A 20214-nucleotide genomic window follows, 5' to 3' on the forward strand; every position below is an offset into this window, starting at 1 on the left:
CCTGAACATTCTGAAGAATAAAATAATGGTACACCACACTCCTCATTTAAACAGCTCCAGCAGCGCAATCTAAGAGACTTGGTGGGAATGCCATGAGTGTATTCATTAGTGCACACTATAGCAAAATGTTTTGCAAACAGACAAATTCACATTAGTCTCTCCCGGTTTCAGCCCATTTGATTCCTTTTGGTCCCTAGTGAGTACACCCCATGTCTCACTTCTAATTGCCAACAGCTAATTTGAGTGGAGACCTTTCACTAGTGAATGCATGCTAAGCGAATGGTTACATAAAGTCACCAAGCACGTATTTTATTAAGTGCTCTGTGGCAAGTAAGCCTCTGAACACTTAGCATGGGATATCTCAACACTCCCTCATCAGTAAATAGATCACAGCCATGAGGTAATTTTCCTTGAAGTACTGTACAATAGTCCCACACGGCCAACAGGGCTTACTCAGAAAGTGTACACTATTACATATTTATAAGCTTATCCAGATTACATGTATAAGTATAACAATTACAGTACCATAAATCTACTATTTGATAACGTACTTAGTCTAAAGACACATTTTTTAAATATAAAACATGGGCAGTCTTGAAAGGTCCAATCAGAAAAATGACTTCCCCTTTCCAATAATCTTTTGATAAATACTTCTAAAGAGATTCACGGAAAGTTCAGTCAAAATGTTGTGACACTGTTGCTTGTTGAGTTACCATAGTGATCAACATTAAAAAGAGGTTAGGGAATTGAATGCCTTTCCCCTCATTCCCTGATCTAAATGTCTCATTTGTGACAGGGCTTCATTTTTTTTTTCGTTTTTAAGGAACATTTTTGTGAAGGGAACAGTCCTATCTTGGTCATCAAAACAACTGTAGAGGTAGAGCATCTGAAGTTACTGTGCTGAGTTCGGGGGGTCACTGGACCCCTTCTCTAACACTACTAAGCCCAAACTCATAAATCACATTTCCTCCTTCACAGTCCCCAGAACATTTTGAGCTCCTTGGACTTGACCCGTTTCTACACGGGCTGGAATTTCATTGCAGCCAGCATGAAAGTGCAGTCTTAGTGTTACAAAGATTTTTATTTAACCCTTATTTTACCAGGTAAGTTGACTGAGAACACATTCTCATTTACAGAGGTTCACCTGTAAACTATTTGGCCAGCGTTATCTCTGCCTGTGACAGGCAAGGCTCAGTGTCTCTCATCCATTTAAGCCTCAGAAGTATAAAGTATGGTCTACTGTACCAGCCTTAAATAGACAGGTTGATGTTGTGATAAAAATTAATGATAGACCACAGAGAAATACTTTCACTTGTCACAATTAACCTGTCAACTTAGATGAGTGCAGCAACTTAATGAGCACAATGTTAAGCCAATCATACCATGGCAATTATATCTTCAACAGTGGAACATTATACTTAAATGGTGCCTACTAGGTCTATTTCACCTAGAGTATATCATCTGGATTTCTATGGTGTTTAGGTAATCAATCCCTTGCCTCAAATGACTTCTGTTTGACGGTAAGTGCTTTGTTTGGCCTTTTCCCACTCCTCTCATGAGTTATCTAAAAAAAACGATCCTATGTTGCGTCAGTATTGCACGCACGCACGCAGGCGTACACACTCACACGAACGCACACACAGGATCTTTCACTCTGTTCGGTCTTTGTTTTTTGTGCTTTTGGCCTCTCTCTTTTTTGGTCAATCTAACATTTCACAGTCTCCAGGGACCTGTCAGTACTGTTAAAGAGCTTTGCTCTCAAACTGAGTCATGTACCAAAAAGAAGAAATCCACTGCTCAAGTTTATTAGAAAGTCTAATAAATGTTTATTCCCCCCTGCCCCGTTCCCAGATGAAACACAAAGTTAAGTAAAACAAGACAAAAAAAAAACACTAACAGCTTGATAAGTACATTCCATATTCAAAAACTGGAACATGTGTGTTTGAGGCACTGGTTCTAGAAGTGAATTTACATTACATGATGAATTCCTTTCCTTGCTGAGAAATTGGTTTAACTGTCATTATATACACACTGCCAGCTTGGACTTGTGTAAACATCAGCATGGTGAGTGAATGTCTGTATTGGGGGATATAGTGAAATAATACAAACGTATGATGACTCTTTCAAAGTCACTGTGGACTTGTGAGTGCATGTGCATATGTAAATAAGGATTTATTGATAAATCTGTGTCCCAAGATATTCATACACATTACTTAATAAAATGACGAGTTTAACTTTTTAATGAAAAACATATTCTGTAACTGTTCCAGAAATGTTACATTACAAACACTGGATGTTCTCCGCAACTCAACCAGAGAAAAAAAACACACAAAAAACACTGTGTAGCACCAGTAGGAAAAATCATGCAGCAAATTGATTTGCTTTCTTTCTTTTTGTAATATAGACTACTTCAATACTCATTTTGATCAAATCCTGTTTGTGGAATCCAGTGCAGCCACCTCTCCTTTGGTATAGCTTCTCTTTGGTGTTTTTTGTTGATTTTCCTCAGAATCTCCTCAGTAGAGGTATATGTTGACAATGAATCAATGTCCTCCTACGTTTTTATTGCGGCAATGACTCCTTGGTTGACAGGTGCTGTCAGTGAAAAGAAGGAAAGAAGACAGACATGATTTTTAAACAAAAACAATAACATTTAATTTATCTTTTTCTGAGGGCAGGTCTGCCTCAACGGCAGAAAAACATGTGTTTGGTTAAGGTTAGGCGTGAAATGTGACAAGTAATCCCAATTGGCTAGGGTTAGGGGTTGGGTTATGTTTCGAAAATACATGTTATTGGTGAAGGTTAGGGGTTATGGTAAGATTCCAAAGAGCAACTTTGTATATGGCAAATCATATACAAAGTAACTTTGTTACGTCCCCTTTATACCACCAACCTACCACCTAGGGAGCCTTTTCTTCTCTTTCCTTTTATTCTCACTCGTCGCTGTGAGCGCCGCCCGCTGTTTGCACGGCTTTCATCCAACCAATCCCATGCCTTCTGCCCTCGAGGCGGAGCTGCCCTCAGGACAAGATTGAAGGAAAACTCCAATGAGCATTTATTTACACATACAGAATATTTGCAATATTGTCTGTCCCTGAGAAATTGTATTTTAGACGATGGATTGACAGATGGAACATCCACCTCTGATAAGGTGTATACTACTGTATATTATCCTCTGTTTACCCACCCATATGGAAGCAAAACCATTTATGTTCCACTGTTGGCAACCTGCCATGCTTAGTTAAGTCCTAATAAACGTATCGGACTAAAAGCAGATGGGTAACAAGAAACAGCTATATTGCTATATAAATACCTTTTTTTGTGTGTGTGGGGGGTCCTTTTTTTTGGTTTGAGCACATGCCCCCCAAAAGGTCTGTGCACTGCCCTGTATAATGCTGTATACTGCACTTCATAGAATGTGTTACCAATAGGGGAATTTACCAATAGCTGGAAGGATCTCCGTCTCGGGCTGCTGCTCCACTTGTTGCTGAGGCTCTGCTGTCAAACAGGGGAGAAAAAAAAAGAGTTTCTAAACTCAAGCAACGACCTTTAACAAACGGATCTACAACATCCTTAACACTTTAATTGTATGCGCCGTCATAGAGCTGTTTTTATACTGTGATGTAATAGATGCCATATACAGTCATGATAGGTAACAATATGTACGCTTAACATGGTTAGCTTATCAGCTAGCTAACCAGGTAACCTAAATTGCATCCTGTATCATGACATTAGCTAGCAGGGCTTCTTACGACAACTGTTATCAAGCGAATGACGGTCTATGATTGGCTATTTAGTTAGTTAGTCAAATAAGACCAGACAGGTGCAAACATCCTCGGCAAGCTTTAAGAAAACATGGCAACAAGGACCACTCCCCTGACCTCAAGTAGCGTTTTAAGCACTGGGCCTCAGTCTCGAACCTATTGACAATGCCTTCACAACCACCATACCACAACCACCATACCAGATGCCGTTCATTCTGTCAAAGAAGCACTTAGCCTGAAAGTCTTTGCACGCCATTCCAAGGTTATAGTTAAGAGAGCATGGCTCTGCGAGCTCGTTAGCTAGAGCATGCAAAACAAGACCAGTCACGAGAGGGTTGAGAGAGAGGAGAGCTGTATAAGTATGCTTAAGATGAACAACACCCACCTGAAAGCATATTTGAGATAGTGTCAGCTTGTTGTCTGCCATGACTAAACAGTATTTAATGAATATGTAATGGTATTGTCACTGGCTTGGAAGTGAAATGTGAAAACAGAACATTTGATAAGGTTACCAAATGTACCTCATTGCCGAATAAATTAAACTCGTGAAAACTCAGAGCAAAAATCTATTAGTAGGACTATTACATATTACAGTAGCTGTACATCTATCAATGTGAGTCGTTTTGAACAAGGAGTGTAGAACAGGCATAGACTGTAAAGTAGCATAGGTTTGTATTGGTGAATTGTTGATATGAAATCAGCTGCTTCTCCCTAAACCATGTTGCTATCAGAGTTAATACATGTTAATGTTAGTACATTTTAGTAATTGAGTAGGTCAGTGGATGTGTGGTCCCCATGTTCTGCAGCGAAACCACCATCTGTACATAATCCCGGTGGGCCAACTCCACAAGTACCTCTCGGTAATGCTGAGAAAGTACATGAATTCAACCACAGTCTTGGACGCAAGCGCACCTGTCAAAGCCACCCTACTGCAAAGTCCTTCCTGCTTTGCACGTTACACAGTAATAGTATATCTTATTAAAATAGCATTATCATTGCATAGTATTGCAATAATATGACTGGCTTCAATCAAGACCAATTGTGTATATACAGGTAACTGTCGAAATAAAGGAAACACCAACATAAAGTCTCTTAATAGGCATTGGGCCACCACGAGCTGCCAGAACAGCTTCTATGCGCCTTGGCATAAATTCTGAAACTCTATTGGACGGATGCGACACCATTCTTCAACAAGAAATGCAATAATTTGGTTGATGTGTGGTGGAAAACGCTGTTTTAGGCGCCGCTCCAGAATCTCCCATAGGCCTAAGTGTTCAATTGGGTTGATCTGGTGACTGAGACGGCCATGGCATATGGTTTACATCATTTTTATGCTCATCAAACCATTCAGTGACCACTCGTGCCCTGTGAATGGGGCATTGGCATCCTGGAAGAGACCACTCCCATCAGAATAGAAATGATTCACCATAGGTTGAAGTTGATTACTCAGAATGGTTGTGTATTTATTGGCATTTACCTTGCCCTCTAAGGGGTTGAGTGGATCTAAACTATGCCCGGAATATGCCCCCGACACTATAACAGCCACCAGAACCCTCATTTACTCAAGTGTTTCCTTTATTTTGGCAGTTACCTGTATGTATATCATATATACTGTAAATATAATATGTACATATACTGTAAGTATAATGTAAGTATATCATGAAAATATACAGTTGAAGTCGGAAGTTTACATACACTTAGGTTGGAGTCATTGAAACTTGTTTTTCAACCACTCCACAAATTCCTTGTTAACAAACTATAGTTTTTGCAAGTCATTTGGGACATCTACTTTGTGCATTACACAAGTAATTTTTACAACAATTGTTTACAGACAGATTATTTCACTTATAATCCACTGTATCACAATTCCAGTGGTTCAGAAGTTGAATATACTAAGTTGACTGTGCCTTTAAACAGCTTGGAAAATTCCAGAAAATGATGTCATGGCTTTAGAAGCTTCTGATAGGCTAATTGACATAATTTGAGTCAATTGGAGGTGTACCTTTGGATGTATTTCAAGGCCTAAACTCAGTGCCTCTTTGCTTGACATCATGGGAAAATCAAAAGAAATCAGCCAAGACCTTAGAAAAACATTGTAGACCTCCACATGTCTGGTTCATCCTTGGGAGCAATTTCCAAATGCCTGAAGATATCACGTTCATCTGTACAAACAATAGTACGCAAGTATAAACACCATGGGACCAAGCAGCCGTCATACCGCTCAGGAAGGCGACGTGTTCTGTCTCCTAGAGATGAACGTACTTTGGTGCGAAAAGTGCAAATCAATCCCAGAACAATAGCAAAGGACCTTATGAAGCTGCTGGAGGAAACAGGTACAAAAGTTCCTATATCCACAGCAAAACGAGTCCTATATCGACATAACCTGAAACGCCGCTCAGCAAGGAAGAAGCCACTGCTCCAAAACCGCCATAAAAAAGCCAGACTACGGTTTTCAACTGCACATGGGGACAAAGATCGTACTTTTTGGAGAAATGTTCTCTGGTTTGATGAAACAAAAATTTAACTGTTTTGCCATAATGACCATCGTTATGTTTGGAGGAAAAAGGGGTAGGCTTGCAAGCCAAAGAACACCATCCCAACCGTGAAGCACAGGGGTGGCAGCATCATGTTGTGGGGGTGCTTTGCTGCAGGAGGAACTGGTGCACTTCACAAAATAGATGGCATCATGAGGTAGGAAAATTATGTGGATATCTTGAAGCAATATCTCAAGACATCAGTCAGGAAGTTAAAGCTTGGTCGCAAATGGGTCTTCCAAATGGACAATGACCCCAAGCATACTTCCAAAGTTGTGGCAAAATGGCTTAAGGACAACAAAGTCAAGGTATTGTAGTGGCCAACACAATGGCCTGACCTCAATCCTATAGAACATTTGTGGGCAGAACTGAAAAACAATGTGTGCGAGCAAGGAGGCCTACAAACCTGACTGTTACACCAACTCTGTCAGGAGGAATGGGCCAATATTCACCCACGTTTTTGTGGAAAGCTTGTGGAAGGCTACCTGAAACGTTTGACCAAGTTAAACCATTTAAAGGAAACGCTACCAAATACTAATTGAGTGTATGTAAACTTCTGACCCACTGGGAATGTGATGAAATATATAAAAGCTGAAATAAATCATTCCCTACTATTATAAAATAAAGTAGTGATCCGAACTGACGTAAAAGGGATTTTTTACTCTGATAAAATGCAGGAATTGTGAAAAACTGAGTTTAAATGTATTTGGCTTAGGCGTATGTAAACTTCTGACCTCAACTGTATATGATTTAAAAAAAATCATTAGTCACTATGACAACTATAGCAGTTGTGTTTGTGAGTTATCAGAGTTATCCGAATATCAGAGGCAGCCCCCCTCAAAAACTCCCTGATTCGCTGGTTCAGGAGATTAACTAATCTCTTAGCTATTCCCTTAGCTATTCCCACCGTACGCTCTCTACCATAAGGGAGAGCGTGCAGTGGCCTCACTCCAAGGCTCAACATGTGAACAATAAATCTCCATCAATGGAGTTATTTTCCACAGACTTTTTCTCTCTCTCACTGTAAAAGCTACAGGAGCTATAATAATAGTTAAGAGATTGTATTTCAGTGAACATTTCAGTTGTTTATTAAGTAATAATTTCCTCCATGCCCAATATTTTTGGGAAATACTGCTCGTTTATTTATTTTTTTACAGAAAACTGCCCTTTTCGTCCTCATGCTGTCTAGCAGTAGCCACGGCAGCCATTTTGGAATGGCAGTGTCAGCCAATCAGCTCCTTTCTTGTTCAACGCGACGTGCCATTCCAAAATGTCTGCTGTGGCTATTACTAGCGATCATGACTACACAGTGTAACCATGATTGCGTTCCGATCCCAGTGCAACTCAGTGTAAACAAGTGTGATGGTAGGGTTGGTTTCTTCTAGCAAGGGCGGACTGTGATCAGATTTATTTTTCCTTGAGGCCCCCATTATTAACCAGATGAGGAGCATTTTGTGTTAAAAAGTTAGATGGGCCAACTGGGCAAAAAAACTGACCAGCCCATTTAGCATGATTGCCAGTCGGCCCCTTCTGAATATAGATTAAAAAGGCACATTTTTTAATTAAAGGACCACTCTGTGATATTTACACCCATGTTTTTTTTATTTGAATAAATTATTTACGAGTGGGCTTTTAACTTGAAAATCATTGTGCATTATGTGTGAAAAGCTTTTGTGTGTTGAAGAGTGATTCTGAACCATACTGTTGAATTTATTGGAGTAACAACAATGCTGCCAATGCAAACGCAAACACAATGAATCCCATTAGAGACCATTAGCTAGAATGAAAGGCAATCTCTGAACCAGGCAAGCCAAGGGGCGGCTTCTCAAAAGTAAAAGCTGGCTCTTTTTGAGTTCAAATGGAAAGTTCCTAATGGGCCAATTCAAATTAGCCTCAATGCCTAATAAATCTGCTAATTGTTTGAAGAAAACATGGTTTGAATCATGCCAACCCTCGCTCACACATGCCAACCCTCGCCACCCCTTGCACACACACACGCACACACACGCACATATACACACACGTTTGTTCTACTGTCATTTTGGGGACAAAACAATTGATTTTCCCTAAACCCTAGCTCCAAACCCCTAATCCTAAACCTAATCCCTAAACCCTAACCCTAATTCTAACCCTAAACCTAACCCTTAAGCCTAAAATAGCCTTTTTTCTTTTTGGTTACCAGCGAAATGTCCCCACTTGTCTGAATTTTCCATGTTTTACTATCCTTGTGAGGACTTCGGTCCCTACAAGGATAGTAAAACCACAAAAACACACACACACACACACACACACACACACACACACACACACACACACACACACACACACACACACACACACACACACACACACACACACACACACACACACACACACACACACACAGAGAGAGAGAGACAGGTATCACTCACCAATCTCTGGTTTGTCCAGTGGTGTAGTGGCCATGATACCTGTCACCTCCATGGGGGCAGTGACCTTATGCTCTGCTGCTGCTTCTGTCCAATCAGATATTACATAATAATGGTCAGTGGATTCAGTTATACAGATATTTATGGATGTTGTGTGGCTAGTCTGCCACCAGGTGGCATGTTTTGTTTTGCCTTGCACAAAAAAAACATACCAGTAAAATATATGAAAGAAAGAAAGATGTTTTTCCGAAACAGGAAAACCACCTTTATCATTGCTTGGATGTTCCACAACATGAAACACAATACCAATTTAATTATCACAATAACAATACTTTAGATATTTTATTATGCCGAAATAGGCCTACTGTACAGTATACACATTTCTATCAATTGCTCAGGCAAAACTGTCATTGACAATGATTTTCAGGTTGACATTACCATTGCAGGGGAAAAACGGGGAAAACCTAAGCAGACCAGACAATCGCTGTGGTGTGTATCATGGACTTACTGGTGGTAATAATGCCTTTGTGGGTGGCCGCAACGTGGCCCTGGGCGGTGTCCATGGTCACCACGGCGTGGTAGGTCTGGGCGCTCTCCAGGCCGCCAACAGTGAGCTCCGTGCCCGTCACATTTCTCCTCAACACCAGTGTGTTGTCACGCAGGCGCGTCACCACCACCTTAAAGTAGGCCATGTACTTGGGGTCCGGGCTGGCCCAGCGCAGGGTCAGGCTGCTGGAAGTGACGTTGGCTACGTGCAACTCGTCTGAGTCTTGGTCTAGGGATAAAACGTATTGACACACGCAGACATAGAACACACACACACATAACATACACAGATAAAAACATACACGTTCACAAATGATCAGTCTTTGAACCACCACGGGAGACAAAACATGACTGGTGTTGATTTATTGAACTGGTGGTAAACCCTGCTATTTCATTTTTATTGAATGTACCGTTGTGCTTTCTTGGATGGACTGCCTGGTGGTTTTCGTGTTTTTGATGTTTCCTACGCAGAGTGGATTGTTGACACGTTATATAGGATTCTACCAATACATAAAGATATCTATAAAGCGATTTACATGACAAACATGACAAACAATTTAGTAACTATACACGTGATAAACATGATCTGAATACTCACTCTTGGCTGTGGTGTGACTTGGGGAAGGGGAACTTGGGGAATGGCTGGTCACTCTGGTACCAGTGACAGTTTTTGGAGACTTCAGGGGACATGTAGAAAACGTTCTCAACTGCAGACACAGGAGGAAAAGGACAATATTCACATACAGTATCAAACTGACAAAAAGGCCATTAAAGGTGTTTCTAAGTGGTTTCCACAATTAAAACCAGAACGACAATCAATGTGTCCACAAGAAATGTGATTTCAATCTTATTATTGAATTTGCTTTGTCTATGAAAAACCTGTTTTCAGTGAATACAAGATTAACATAAATCAAACAGATACTCAATAGACAGCAACAGTGTAAAATAATGCACTCACTGCTGAGATACTTGGGCAGCAGTCGGCCGAAGTTCTGAATGTGCATGTCGTAGAAGTGCGTGGTGCTGGTCAGCCTCTTGAAGAAGACGTCGGATGGCTCGCTGGCCATGCGCGTCAGCACGCGGGTGTCCCCAGCACCCAGCTTCTCGCCCACACCCAGGATGACCAAGAAATAGCCCTTACACTTGGCCTCTGTGGCCACAGCAACCAGCCGCTCCTCATCCTGCTCCACAGGGCCTGTCACAAACAACATCAGAACCTTGAGGTCTCGCTGGTGGGGTGCTTTCTCAAACACCTGCTCCACCGTGTGCTCGATGGCCACTGCCAGCGCCCGCCCACCAGCCAGTTGGGGCGTCTTCTCAAGTAGGAAGTTGCGGATGTCCTGGGCCGAGCGGTGGTCAGTCAGGCCCACATCCACAAGGATGGGTGAGCCGCTGCTGTTGCGCAGGAACTCGTAGGGAGCATGCTGGATTACGGCCACGCGGGCGTGGTGGATGGATGCCACGGGGTCCGACGAGACTTCCAGCTGCTCTACGATGTGTGCAACGTAGCGTTTCATCTCAGTGAAGACGGTGGGGTAGGTGGTCTCGGAGCTATCCATGACAAAGGCCATGTCAATGTCCACATCGGTGGTGGAGGCCCTCCTGTCTCTTGACTGCTGAGGGGGGGCATAGTCACACATTTGGTCCGGGGCGCAGGAGTCTGGAGAACAAAGGAACACATAAATGGGCTCAGGCATTTTGGCTTGTTATGGTTTTCATTATGTCCCACTGGATTTGTTTAGAAAGCAATTTTTCTTCAACTGTCAATGGCAGGCAATGTGCATCCAATTAGCTTACAATAGAACTACTATGATCAGAAGGAAAGTGTGGGAAAATCCGTAACACCATTAAAAATAAATAGTGTTCCATAAAAAAATGTAGAACACAAGAATGCACAATGTACTTATTGGTTGTTGCATAGAAATTCAAATAAAAGTTCATTGCAGAATTTGTGTGAAGTTAGTCTCTAAGGATATGAGAAAAGCTCTTACCCAGGCAGATGTGGCAGCTCATGACCTTTTGGATAGCTGAGATGTACTGTGCACTTCCGGGATTGGGCAGCACAATCACCTGACCCAGTGCTGACCCAGTGCTGTTCATCTGACACAAAGAGAGGAGGTAACAACATGTCAAAAACATGTTCAGGTCAGCTGACAAGACATCTCTGTAAATTCATTTTTAAGTGTTGTATACTACTTTCAGGTACCAGAACAATAACTACATTTCAATATCTATACTACCACATTGCATGCAGAATACATTGCCTCATTCTACAGTATGCTGGTGCAGACATTAGAGCCACAATTATAAACATGCTCTGTGTTTTGGTGACAGAGCCTATTTTTCTGCCTCTTGTCTGCTCCTTAAACCCGCTTTACGTTACCTTCAGAGCTCTGGTGAGCTGGCCATCCTCTTTATTGGTCAGGAACACTGAGGCGATGCCGGAGTCATAGAGGCGTAGGGCGGCTGCGCTTACCGCCCGCTGATCCTTCACTGGCCCATTAACAAAGAAGATGGCCACCTTCCTCATGAGGAAGCCGCTGCGCACCCTCTTGAAGGTGTTCTGCGCCAGGAAGTTCATGGCCGTCTCCAGGCTACGCTGTTTGCGCGTCTGTAATGCCTGGAGGCCCTCCACACGCTGCACCAGTGCACGCCGCTTCAGCCCGTCTGCAAAGCGGATTTCGGTGGTCACTTCATTGTTGTAGAGGGTGAGGGCCACTCGGGCACCGCGGGGGCAGTTGCTCTCGGCAATGGTGATGTTGCCAACCAGGCGGAGCACGGTGTCACGCATGTTGTTGAAGGCAGGCCTACCCACGCTTTCGGAGGTGTCCAGTGCGAAGGCCAGCTCGGTAGGGTAGAGTGGGCACTCCTGCTGACCATAGCAGCAAGCTAAGAATAAAATGAAAAAGAAAACAGGTTTTGGGGCATTAATACTCCTATGTCAAGTATATGAGTGCCAGAGCAGGAGAGGGAGGTCGGTTATGCAGTGTGCATCTAAGGTGGGTTTACACAACATTAAGGATGGGGGGTCCTGGCATCCCTTTTCGGCACCAATGAATCAGTTAAATAAGGTATATTACATACTAATCAGTGTCAGCAGTTTTTTACTTACGACAGTTGTCTCTGATTTTCTTCACCAAGTCACATTGCTGAAGAGAAAAGGAACCATTTAAAACTGATGTTAAGACATTATACATATTCCACACATGTAAACTTCTTTTGGTCAAATTTCCTATACAAAATATTTTCTGTCTGATAAATGGACTCCCACCACAACGCCAGGTCCTCTCGGTCCTTTCTGGCCCTGTGGGAAGACAAACAGCAGAGTTGAACAACAGACGGACACAGCTGGAAGGAAACAAAGCAACAGGACACACTCTCAGGACTGACACCACACTAGATAACAACACCATTATTTGTGTCAATTACATAAACAATGAACGGATTGTGTTGACGTTATAAACAATACATATTCTATAATTTGACAATGTGACAAGCTGTACAGTGCATTCAGAAAGTATTCCGACTGCTTCCCCTTTTCCACATTTGTTACATTACAGCCTTATTCTAAAATGGATTAAATGAAGAAAAAAAAAATCCTCATCAATCTAAACAAAATACCCCATCATGACAAAGCAAAAACAGGTTTTCAGAAATTCTTGCAAATGTATTAAAAACAGAAATACTTTATTTACATAAGTATTCAGACCCTATGCTATGAGACTATGCTATGAGCTCAGGTGTCATCCTGTTTCCATTGATCATCCTTGAGATATTTCTACAACTTGATTGGAGTCCACCTGTGGTAAATTAAATTGATTGGACATGATTTGGAAATGCACACACCTGTCCATATAAGGTCCCACACCTCCGAGACAGGACTGTGTATGAGGCACAGATCTGGAGAAGGGTAACAAAACTTTTCTACAGCAATGAAGGCCCCCAAGAACACAGTGGCCTCCATCATTCTTAAATGGAAGAAGTTTATAACCACCAAGACTCTTCCTAGAGCTGGCCTCCCGGCCAAATTGAGCAATCGAGGGAGAAGGGTTTTGGTCAGAGAGGTGACTAAGAACCCGATGGTCTCTCTGACAGAGCTCCAGAGTTCCTCTGTGGAGATGGGAGAACCTTCCAGAAGGACAACAATCTCTGCAGCTCTCCACCAATCATAACTTTATGGTAGAGTGGCCAGACGGAAGCCACTCCTCAGTAAAAAGGCACATGACAGCCCGCTTGACACCTAAAGGATTCTCAGTACATGAAAAACAAGATTCTCCGTTCTGATGAAACCAAGATTGAACACTTTGGCCTGAATGCCAAGCGTCACGTCTGGAGGAAACCTGGCACCATCCCTATGATGAATCATGCTGTGGGGATGTTTTTCAGAGGCAGGGACTGGGAGACTAGTCAGGATCGAGGGAAAGATGAATGGAGCAAAGTACAGAGAGATCCTTGATGAAAACCTGCTCCAGAGCACTCAGGACCTCAAACTGTGGTGAAGGTTCACCTTCCAACAGGACAACAACCCTAAGCGCACAGCCAAGAGCACCCAACACAGGAGTGGCTTTGGGTAACCCGCCTCTACCATCAGTCCTATTAGCCAATGTGCAATCATTGGATAATAAACTATATGAGCTCCGATCAAGACTATCCAACCAACGGGAAATTAAAAACTGTAATATCTTATGTTTCACCGAGTCGTGGCTGAACAACAACATAGACAGCATAAAGATGGCTGGATTGTCCGTGGATCTGCAATATGGAAGAGCTGCCTCCGGTAAGGGGTGGCGGTCTGTGTCTATTTGTCAATAACAGCTCGTGCACGAAATCTATGAAAGTGGAGTCTTGAGGTTTTGCGTGAGTATCTCATGATAAGTTGAAGACCACACTATTTACCAAGAGAGTTTCATCTATATTTTTCGTAGCTTTCTATTTACCACTTAATGCTGGCATTAAGACCGTACTCAACAAGCTGTATAAGGCCATAAGCAAACAAGAAAATGCTCATCCAGAGGCGGCGCTCCTGGTGGCCAGGGACTTTATTGCAGGGAAACTTAAATCCATTTTTCCTCATTTCTACCAGCATTTTAAATGTGCAACCAGAGGGAAAAAAACTCTAGAGCACCTTTACTCCACACACAGAGATGCATACAAAGCTCTCCTTCGCCCTCCATTTGGCAAATCTGACCGCAACTCCTGATTCCTGCTTAGAAGCAAAAACTAAAGCAGGAAGTACCAGTGACTCGTCAATATGGAAGAGGTAAGATGATGCAGATGCTAAGCTACTGTTTTGCTAGCACAGACTGAAATATGTTCCAGGACTCTTCAGATGGCATTAAGGAGTACACCACATCAGTCACTGGCTTCATCAATAAGTGCATCGATGACGTCGTCCCCACAGTGACTGTACGTAAATACCCCAACCAGAAACCATTATTAGAGTCAACATCCGCACTGAGCTAAAGGGTAGAGCTGCAGCTTTCAAGGAGCGGGATTCTAACCCGGATGCTTATGAGAAATTCCGCTTTGCTCTCCGACGAACCATCAAACAAGCAAAGTGTCAATACAGGACTAAGATTGAATCCTACTGCACCCGCTCCGATACTCGTCAGAGGTGGCAGGGATAGGTATTATTGCTGACTACAAAGGGAAGCACAGCCATGTGCTGCCCAGTGACACGAGCCTACCAGACGAGATAAATGACTTCTGTGCGCGCTTCAAGGCAAGCAACACTGAAGCATAAATGAAAGCACCAGGTGTTTCAGACGACTGTGTGATCACACCCTCCGTAGCTGATGTGAGTAAGACCTTTAAACAGGTCAACATTCACAAGCCCGGAGGGCCAGACTGATTACCAGGACGTGTACTCCGAGCATGCGCTGACCAACTGGAAAGTGTCTTCACTGATATTTTTAACCTGTTCCTGAGTCTGTAATACCAACATGTTTTCAAGCAGACCACCATAGTCCCTGTGCCCAAGAACACCAAGGTAACCTGCCTAAATGCCTACCGACCGGTATCACTCACATCTGTAGTCATGAAATGCTTTGAATGGCTGGTCATGGCTCACATCAACGCCATTATCGCCGAAACCATAGACCCACTCCAATTTGCATACCGACCCAACAGATCCATAGATAACGCATTTTATATTGCACTCAACACTACCCTTTCCTTCCTGAATAATAAGAACACCTACGTGAGAATGCTATTCGTTGACTACAGCTCAGCTTTCAACACCATAGTGCCCTCAAAGCTCATCACTAAACTAAGGACCTTGGGACTAAACACCTCCCTCTGCAAATGAGTCCTGAGCTTCCTGATGGGCTGCCCCTAGGTGGTAAGGGTAGATAACAACACATCTCACTCTGATCCTCAACACGGGAGCCCCCCAGGGGTGCGTGCTCAGTCCCCTCCTGTACTTCCTGTTCACCCATGACTGCATGGCCAAGCACGACTTCAACACCATCATCAAGTTTGCCGATGACACAACAGTGGTTGGCTTGATCACCGACAACGATAAGACAGGCTATAGGGGCAACCTCTCCCTCAATGTGATCAAGACAAAGGAGATGATCGTGGACTACAAGAAAAGGTGGGCCGAGCATGCCCCCCATTCTCATCGACAGGGCTGCAGTGGAACAGGTTGAGAGCTTCAAGTTCTTTGGTGTCCACATCACCAACAAACTGTCATGGTTCAAACACACCAAGACAGTCGCAAAGAGGGCACGACAATGCCTATTTCTCCTCAGGAGACTGAAAAGATTTGGAATGGGTCCCTATATCCTCAAAAAGTTCTACAGCTGCACAATCAAGAGCATCCTGACTGGTTGCATCCCCGCCTGGTATGGCAACTGGGGCCAAGCTTCCTGCCATACAGGACCTCTATACCAGGCGGTGTCAGAGGAAGGCCATAAAAATGCCAAATACTCCAGCCACCCTAGTCATAGACTGTTCTCTCTGCTACCGCATGGCAAGCGTTACCGGAGCCCCAAGTCTAGGTCCAAAGGGCTTCTTAACAGCTTCTACCCCCAAGCAATAAGACTCCTGAACAGCTAACCAAATGGCTACCCAGACTATTTGCAATGACTCCATTTTTACGCTGTTGCTACTCTCTGTTTATTATATATGCATAGTCACTTTACCTCTACCTACATGTACATATTACCTCAATTAGCTCGACTAATCTGTGTCATCGCACATTGCTTCAGTTTATTTTAGTAAATACTTTCTTAACACTTTTCTTAAAACTGCATTGTTGGTTAAGGGCTTGTAAGTAAGCATTTCACTTTAAAGTCTACATCTGTTGTATTCGGCGCATGTGACAAATTCAATTTGATTTGATTAGATTTTGACAAGTCTCTGAATGTCCTTGAGTGGCCCAGCCAGAGCCCAGACTTGAACACAATCGAACATCTCTGGAGAGACCTGACAATAGCTGTGCAGCGATACTCCCCATCCAACCTGACAGAGCTTGAAAGGATCTGCAGAGAAGAATGGGAGAAACTCCCCAAATACAGGTTTGCCAAGCTTGTAGCAACATACCCAAAGAAGACTCAAGGCTGTAATCACTGCCAAAGGGGATTCAACAAAGTACTGAGTAAAGGGTCGTAATACTTATGTAAATGTTTTATGTTTTTTTTTTTACCACTAACTACTCTTAGACTATTAGTCATTACTATGAATGAATCTTTATGCAGTTATGGACTATTGTACAGAGCAAAGGAGAGAATACGTTTATAAAGGGTCTCTCCGGGTTGTAAACACATGGGGCTGGTTTCCTGGACCCAGATTAAGCCTAGTATTGGACTAAAAATCATTCTAAATGAAGAATGTCGATTGAACGTGCTTTTCAGTCCAGGACCAGGATTAATCTGGGTACGGGAAAGGGATCCATGATGTACAGTTAAGTCAGTGCTTACATAAGGTCCCGGGTATCCAACCTCCCCCTTCTGTCCTGGAGTACCAATTTCTCCTGAAACACCCTAGAAGAGCAATACAACAGCATAAAAAGTTAGATTTAAAACATTGTGTATGATGACATTCCAAACATACACATCATTTATCCATACTGTACACTCTACCCTTATATCCAGAGCAGCTTACAGTCTGTGCAGTCAACTAAGGTAGGTAAAACAAACACATATCAGTGGTTGTTTTAGTTATAATGGCAGTTAAGAAACTCCCAGAGCACACAGCACTCCTTATCCCAGTCTCCCACCCCAGCTAAAACATTCACCCTCTGGCCACGGTTTCCTATGGGTCCTGGTCCGCCATTGGTTCCGCCATCACCTGCCGCTCCCTGTATGGTGACAGAAACATCAGTGTGGGAACCGTCACAGGGAACAATAAGACAGAAACCTTGGTCATGTTAATTTGGCAAAAAACTGAAGTAAATGGCTCGAAACGGGAAGGTACCATGTGAACCTGTCTAATAAGAAATGATCGTTATCATTTTCCAGTGCAAAACATTTTGCTACGGTGTGCCCTAGTGAACACAACCCTTGTGTCAAAAGTGACTAATTCAAGAGAGCCCATATTACAGGTCATATTACAACCTGAGATTATTTGAGTGAAAATGAGCTCTATTCTTAATTTGAACAATTCTTGAGTTTAACTGAATGAAATGTGACAGTGATTATGTCCTTGACATTACCTTTGGTCCTGGGAATCCTGGGAAGCCCTCATCACCCTGTAAGGAAGACACTTGTCTGTTCATTTGAGCATACAAGGCAATTTCAGATATCATGCAAGCTCATTATAACATAGAACATTGATTGATTGACTGATTGATTTTGTTGGATATTTAAAAGTAGTAGGCTGCTCCAGACAACACTACATACAACATGATTACATGAATTATTTCGGTGCAGATTGGACAGCTTGGACTGAACAGATTAATATATTGTGCGTACAGTTCAAACAGTTGCAAATTGTATTTTGTCAAAGGTTTGATTATTTACCTTTCTTCCTTTGGGCCCTGCGATTCCAAATCCATCTCGACCATCTTCGCCCTGTAAGAAGAGGATACTGTGCTTACTGCAATTTGACAGATGGCACAGTATTGTCTACTGACCCAATCTTATAGTTAAAAGTACCATGTGCGTTAAACTAACACCGAACAATGTCGCTGTAAGTGCCGCTGACCTGGGTTCAAATAGTATTCAAAATCATCAAATACTTTCACTGTGCTTGATTGAGCCTGCCTGGGGCAACATAAGTAATGAAATGGTCCCAAAAGTGCCTACCCTGCCCATATGGCACTCCAGGCAGGCACAAGAAAACACTCAAAGTATTTGCAAGTTTCAAATACTTTTTAAACCCAGGTCTAATATACAGCCTGAGGTAATGGTTGAGGAGAAAACTGTATGCACTTATCTAAACTGATCATTAGAGTACAAGGATAGTACGTACAAATACAGGGCTCTCCAACCCTAGTCTTCCGTACCTGATTCTAATAATTAGCTGGTTGATAAGCTGAATCAGGTTAGTTACAACTAGGGTTGGATAGAAAACCTACAGGAGGGTAACGCTCCAGGAACAGGGTTGGAGAGCCCTGTACTTGTACCAGGGACTAACTCACAGAATAGGGACAGATCATGTAAGAAGCCAATGAAGCGAGATAGAATGTTTGGTATTAGGTTCTGAGGAGTGAGAGGAGCTCAGAGACATAAATCCTGCTGCTCCATGAACTGGCCATGACTGTGAAATCCAGATTACCATCAGGAGGCCTAGGAGCCTGGAGCACATCTAAGGTTGAGTCCAGATTCTCTACCCGTCTCCTGCAGTGTGTACTTACACACATCCTCATATGGATTTAACATTGATCTGGCCTGGTAAAAGAAACCAAAGTATGGATTTCTGTCTTACCTGCTTATAGGGTAAGAAAACCGTTATATACAGTGCATTCAGAAAGCATTTAGACCCCTTGACTTTTTCCACATTTTGTTACATCACAGCCTTATTCTAAAATGGTTTAAATACAAATATTTCCTCATCAATCTACACACAATACACCATAATGACAAAGCGAAAAAAGATTTTAAGCAAATTTCTAAAAAACAGAAATGCCTTTTTTACATAAGTATTCAGACCCTTTGCTATGAGACTCGAAATTTAGCTTAGGTGCATCCTGTTTCCATTGATCATCCTTGAGATGTTTCTACAACTTGATTGGAGTCCACCTGTGGTAAATTCAATTGATTGGACATGATTTGGAAGGCCATACACCTGTCTATATACGGTCCCACAGTTGACAGTGCATGTCAGAGCAAAAACCCAGCCATGAGGTGGCTTCGGCACCAGTCTCTGAATGTCCTTTAGTGGCCCAGCCAGAGCCCAGACTTCAACCCAATCTAACATCTCTGGAGAGACCTGAAAATAGCTGTGCAGTGGTTTTCCGCATCCAACCTGACAGAGCTTGAGAGGATCTGCAGAGAAGAATGAAAGTCGCCAAATACAGGTGTGCCAACCTTGTAGCATCATACCCAAGACTCGACGCTGTAACCGCTGCCAAAGTTGCTTCAACAAAGTACTGAGTAAAGTGTCTGAATACTTATGTAAATGTAATATTTCAGTTTTTATTTTTATTACATTGGCAAAAATGTCTAAAGACCTGTTTTTGCTTTGCCATTATGGGGTATTGTGTGTAGATTGAAGAGGAAAAAATCGAATGTAATCCATTTCAGAATAAGGCTGTATCGTAACAAAATTTGGGAAAAGTCAAAGGGTCTGAGTACTTTCCGAATGTACTGTACATTTGGAATTTGGGGGAACGATCCCTTTGCCATTGGTGGAAACTCCCTCCTGCCAATGCTTATTGCTTACGCCAATCCAATGCTTAAATCTATGGTTGGGAGAGTGCAAGTGCACACTTCAGGAGAAAGGTAGAGAATTTGGAGGAAATCAAAGTGTCACACTGCTCTAAGCCTAAATTCATATGAACACCATTCCATAGGGCTA

At 42.6% G+C, this 20214-nt stretch overlaps 1 protein-coding gene across 5 annotated transcripts in view; it reads right to left on the bottom strand.

Moving 5' to 3' along the window:
- Positions 1-1802: 1802 nt before the first annotated feature.
- LOC110519979 (collagen alpha-3(VI) chain) overlaps positions 1803-20214 on the bottom strand; it is a 48030-nt gene continuing 29618 nt past the window's right edge. For 2 of the 5 annotated variants that reach the window (XM_036974110.1, XM_036974106.1), the window contains 16 exons: positions 18216-18266; positions 17909-17944; positions 17492-17554; positions 17175-17237; positions 12524-12556; positions 12365-12401; positions 11636-12141; positions 11244-11352; positions 10211-10912; positions 9851-9959; positions 9663-9715; positions 9215-9481; positions 8710-8793; positions 3442-3498; positions 2898-3014; positions 1803-2595 (listed from right to left, as the gene is read on the bottom strand). In XM_036974110.1, coding sequence (XP_036830005.1) covers positions 2555-2595; positions 2898-3014; positions 3442-3498; positions 8710-8793; positions 9215-9481; positions 9663-9715; positions 9851-9959; positions 10211-10912; positions 11244-11352; positions 11636-12141; positions 12365-12401; positions 12524-12556; positions 17175-17237; positions 17492-17554; positions 17909-17944; positions 18216-18266 — 2328 coding nt within the window. In that variant the 3' untranslated portion in view covers positions 1803-2554. The remainder of the gene's footprint in view (positions 2596-2897; positions 3015-3441; positions 3499-8709; positions 8794-9214; positions 9482-9662; positions 9716-9850; positions 9960-10210; positions 10913-11243; positions 11353-11635; positions 12142-12364; positions 12402-12523; positions 12557-17174; positions 17238-17491; positions 17555-17908; positions 17945-18215; positions 18267-20214) is intronic. The other 3 variants (XM_036974107.1, XM_036974109.1, XM_036974108.1) reach the window with 3 other exon arrangements.

Source organism: Oncorhynchus mykiss, chromosome 3 (assembly GCF_013265735.2).
Source record: "Oncorhynchus mykiss isolate Arlee chromosome 3, USDA_OmykA_1.1, whole genome shotgun sequence".
Lineage (NCBI taxonomy): Eukaryota > Metazoa > Chordata > Actinopteri > Salmoniformes > Salmonidae > Oncorhynchus > Oncorhynchus mykiss.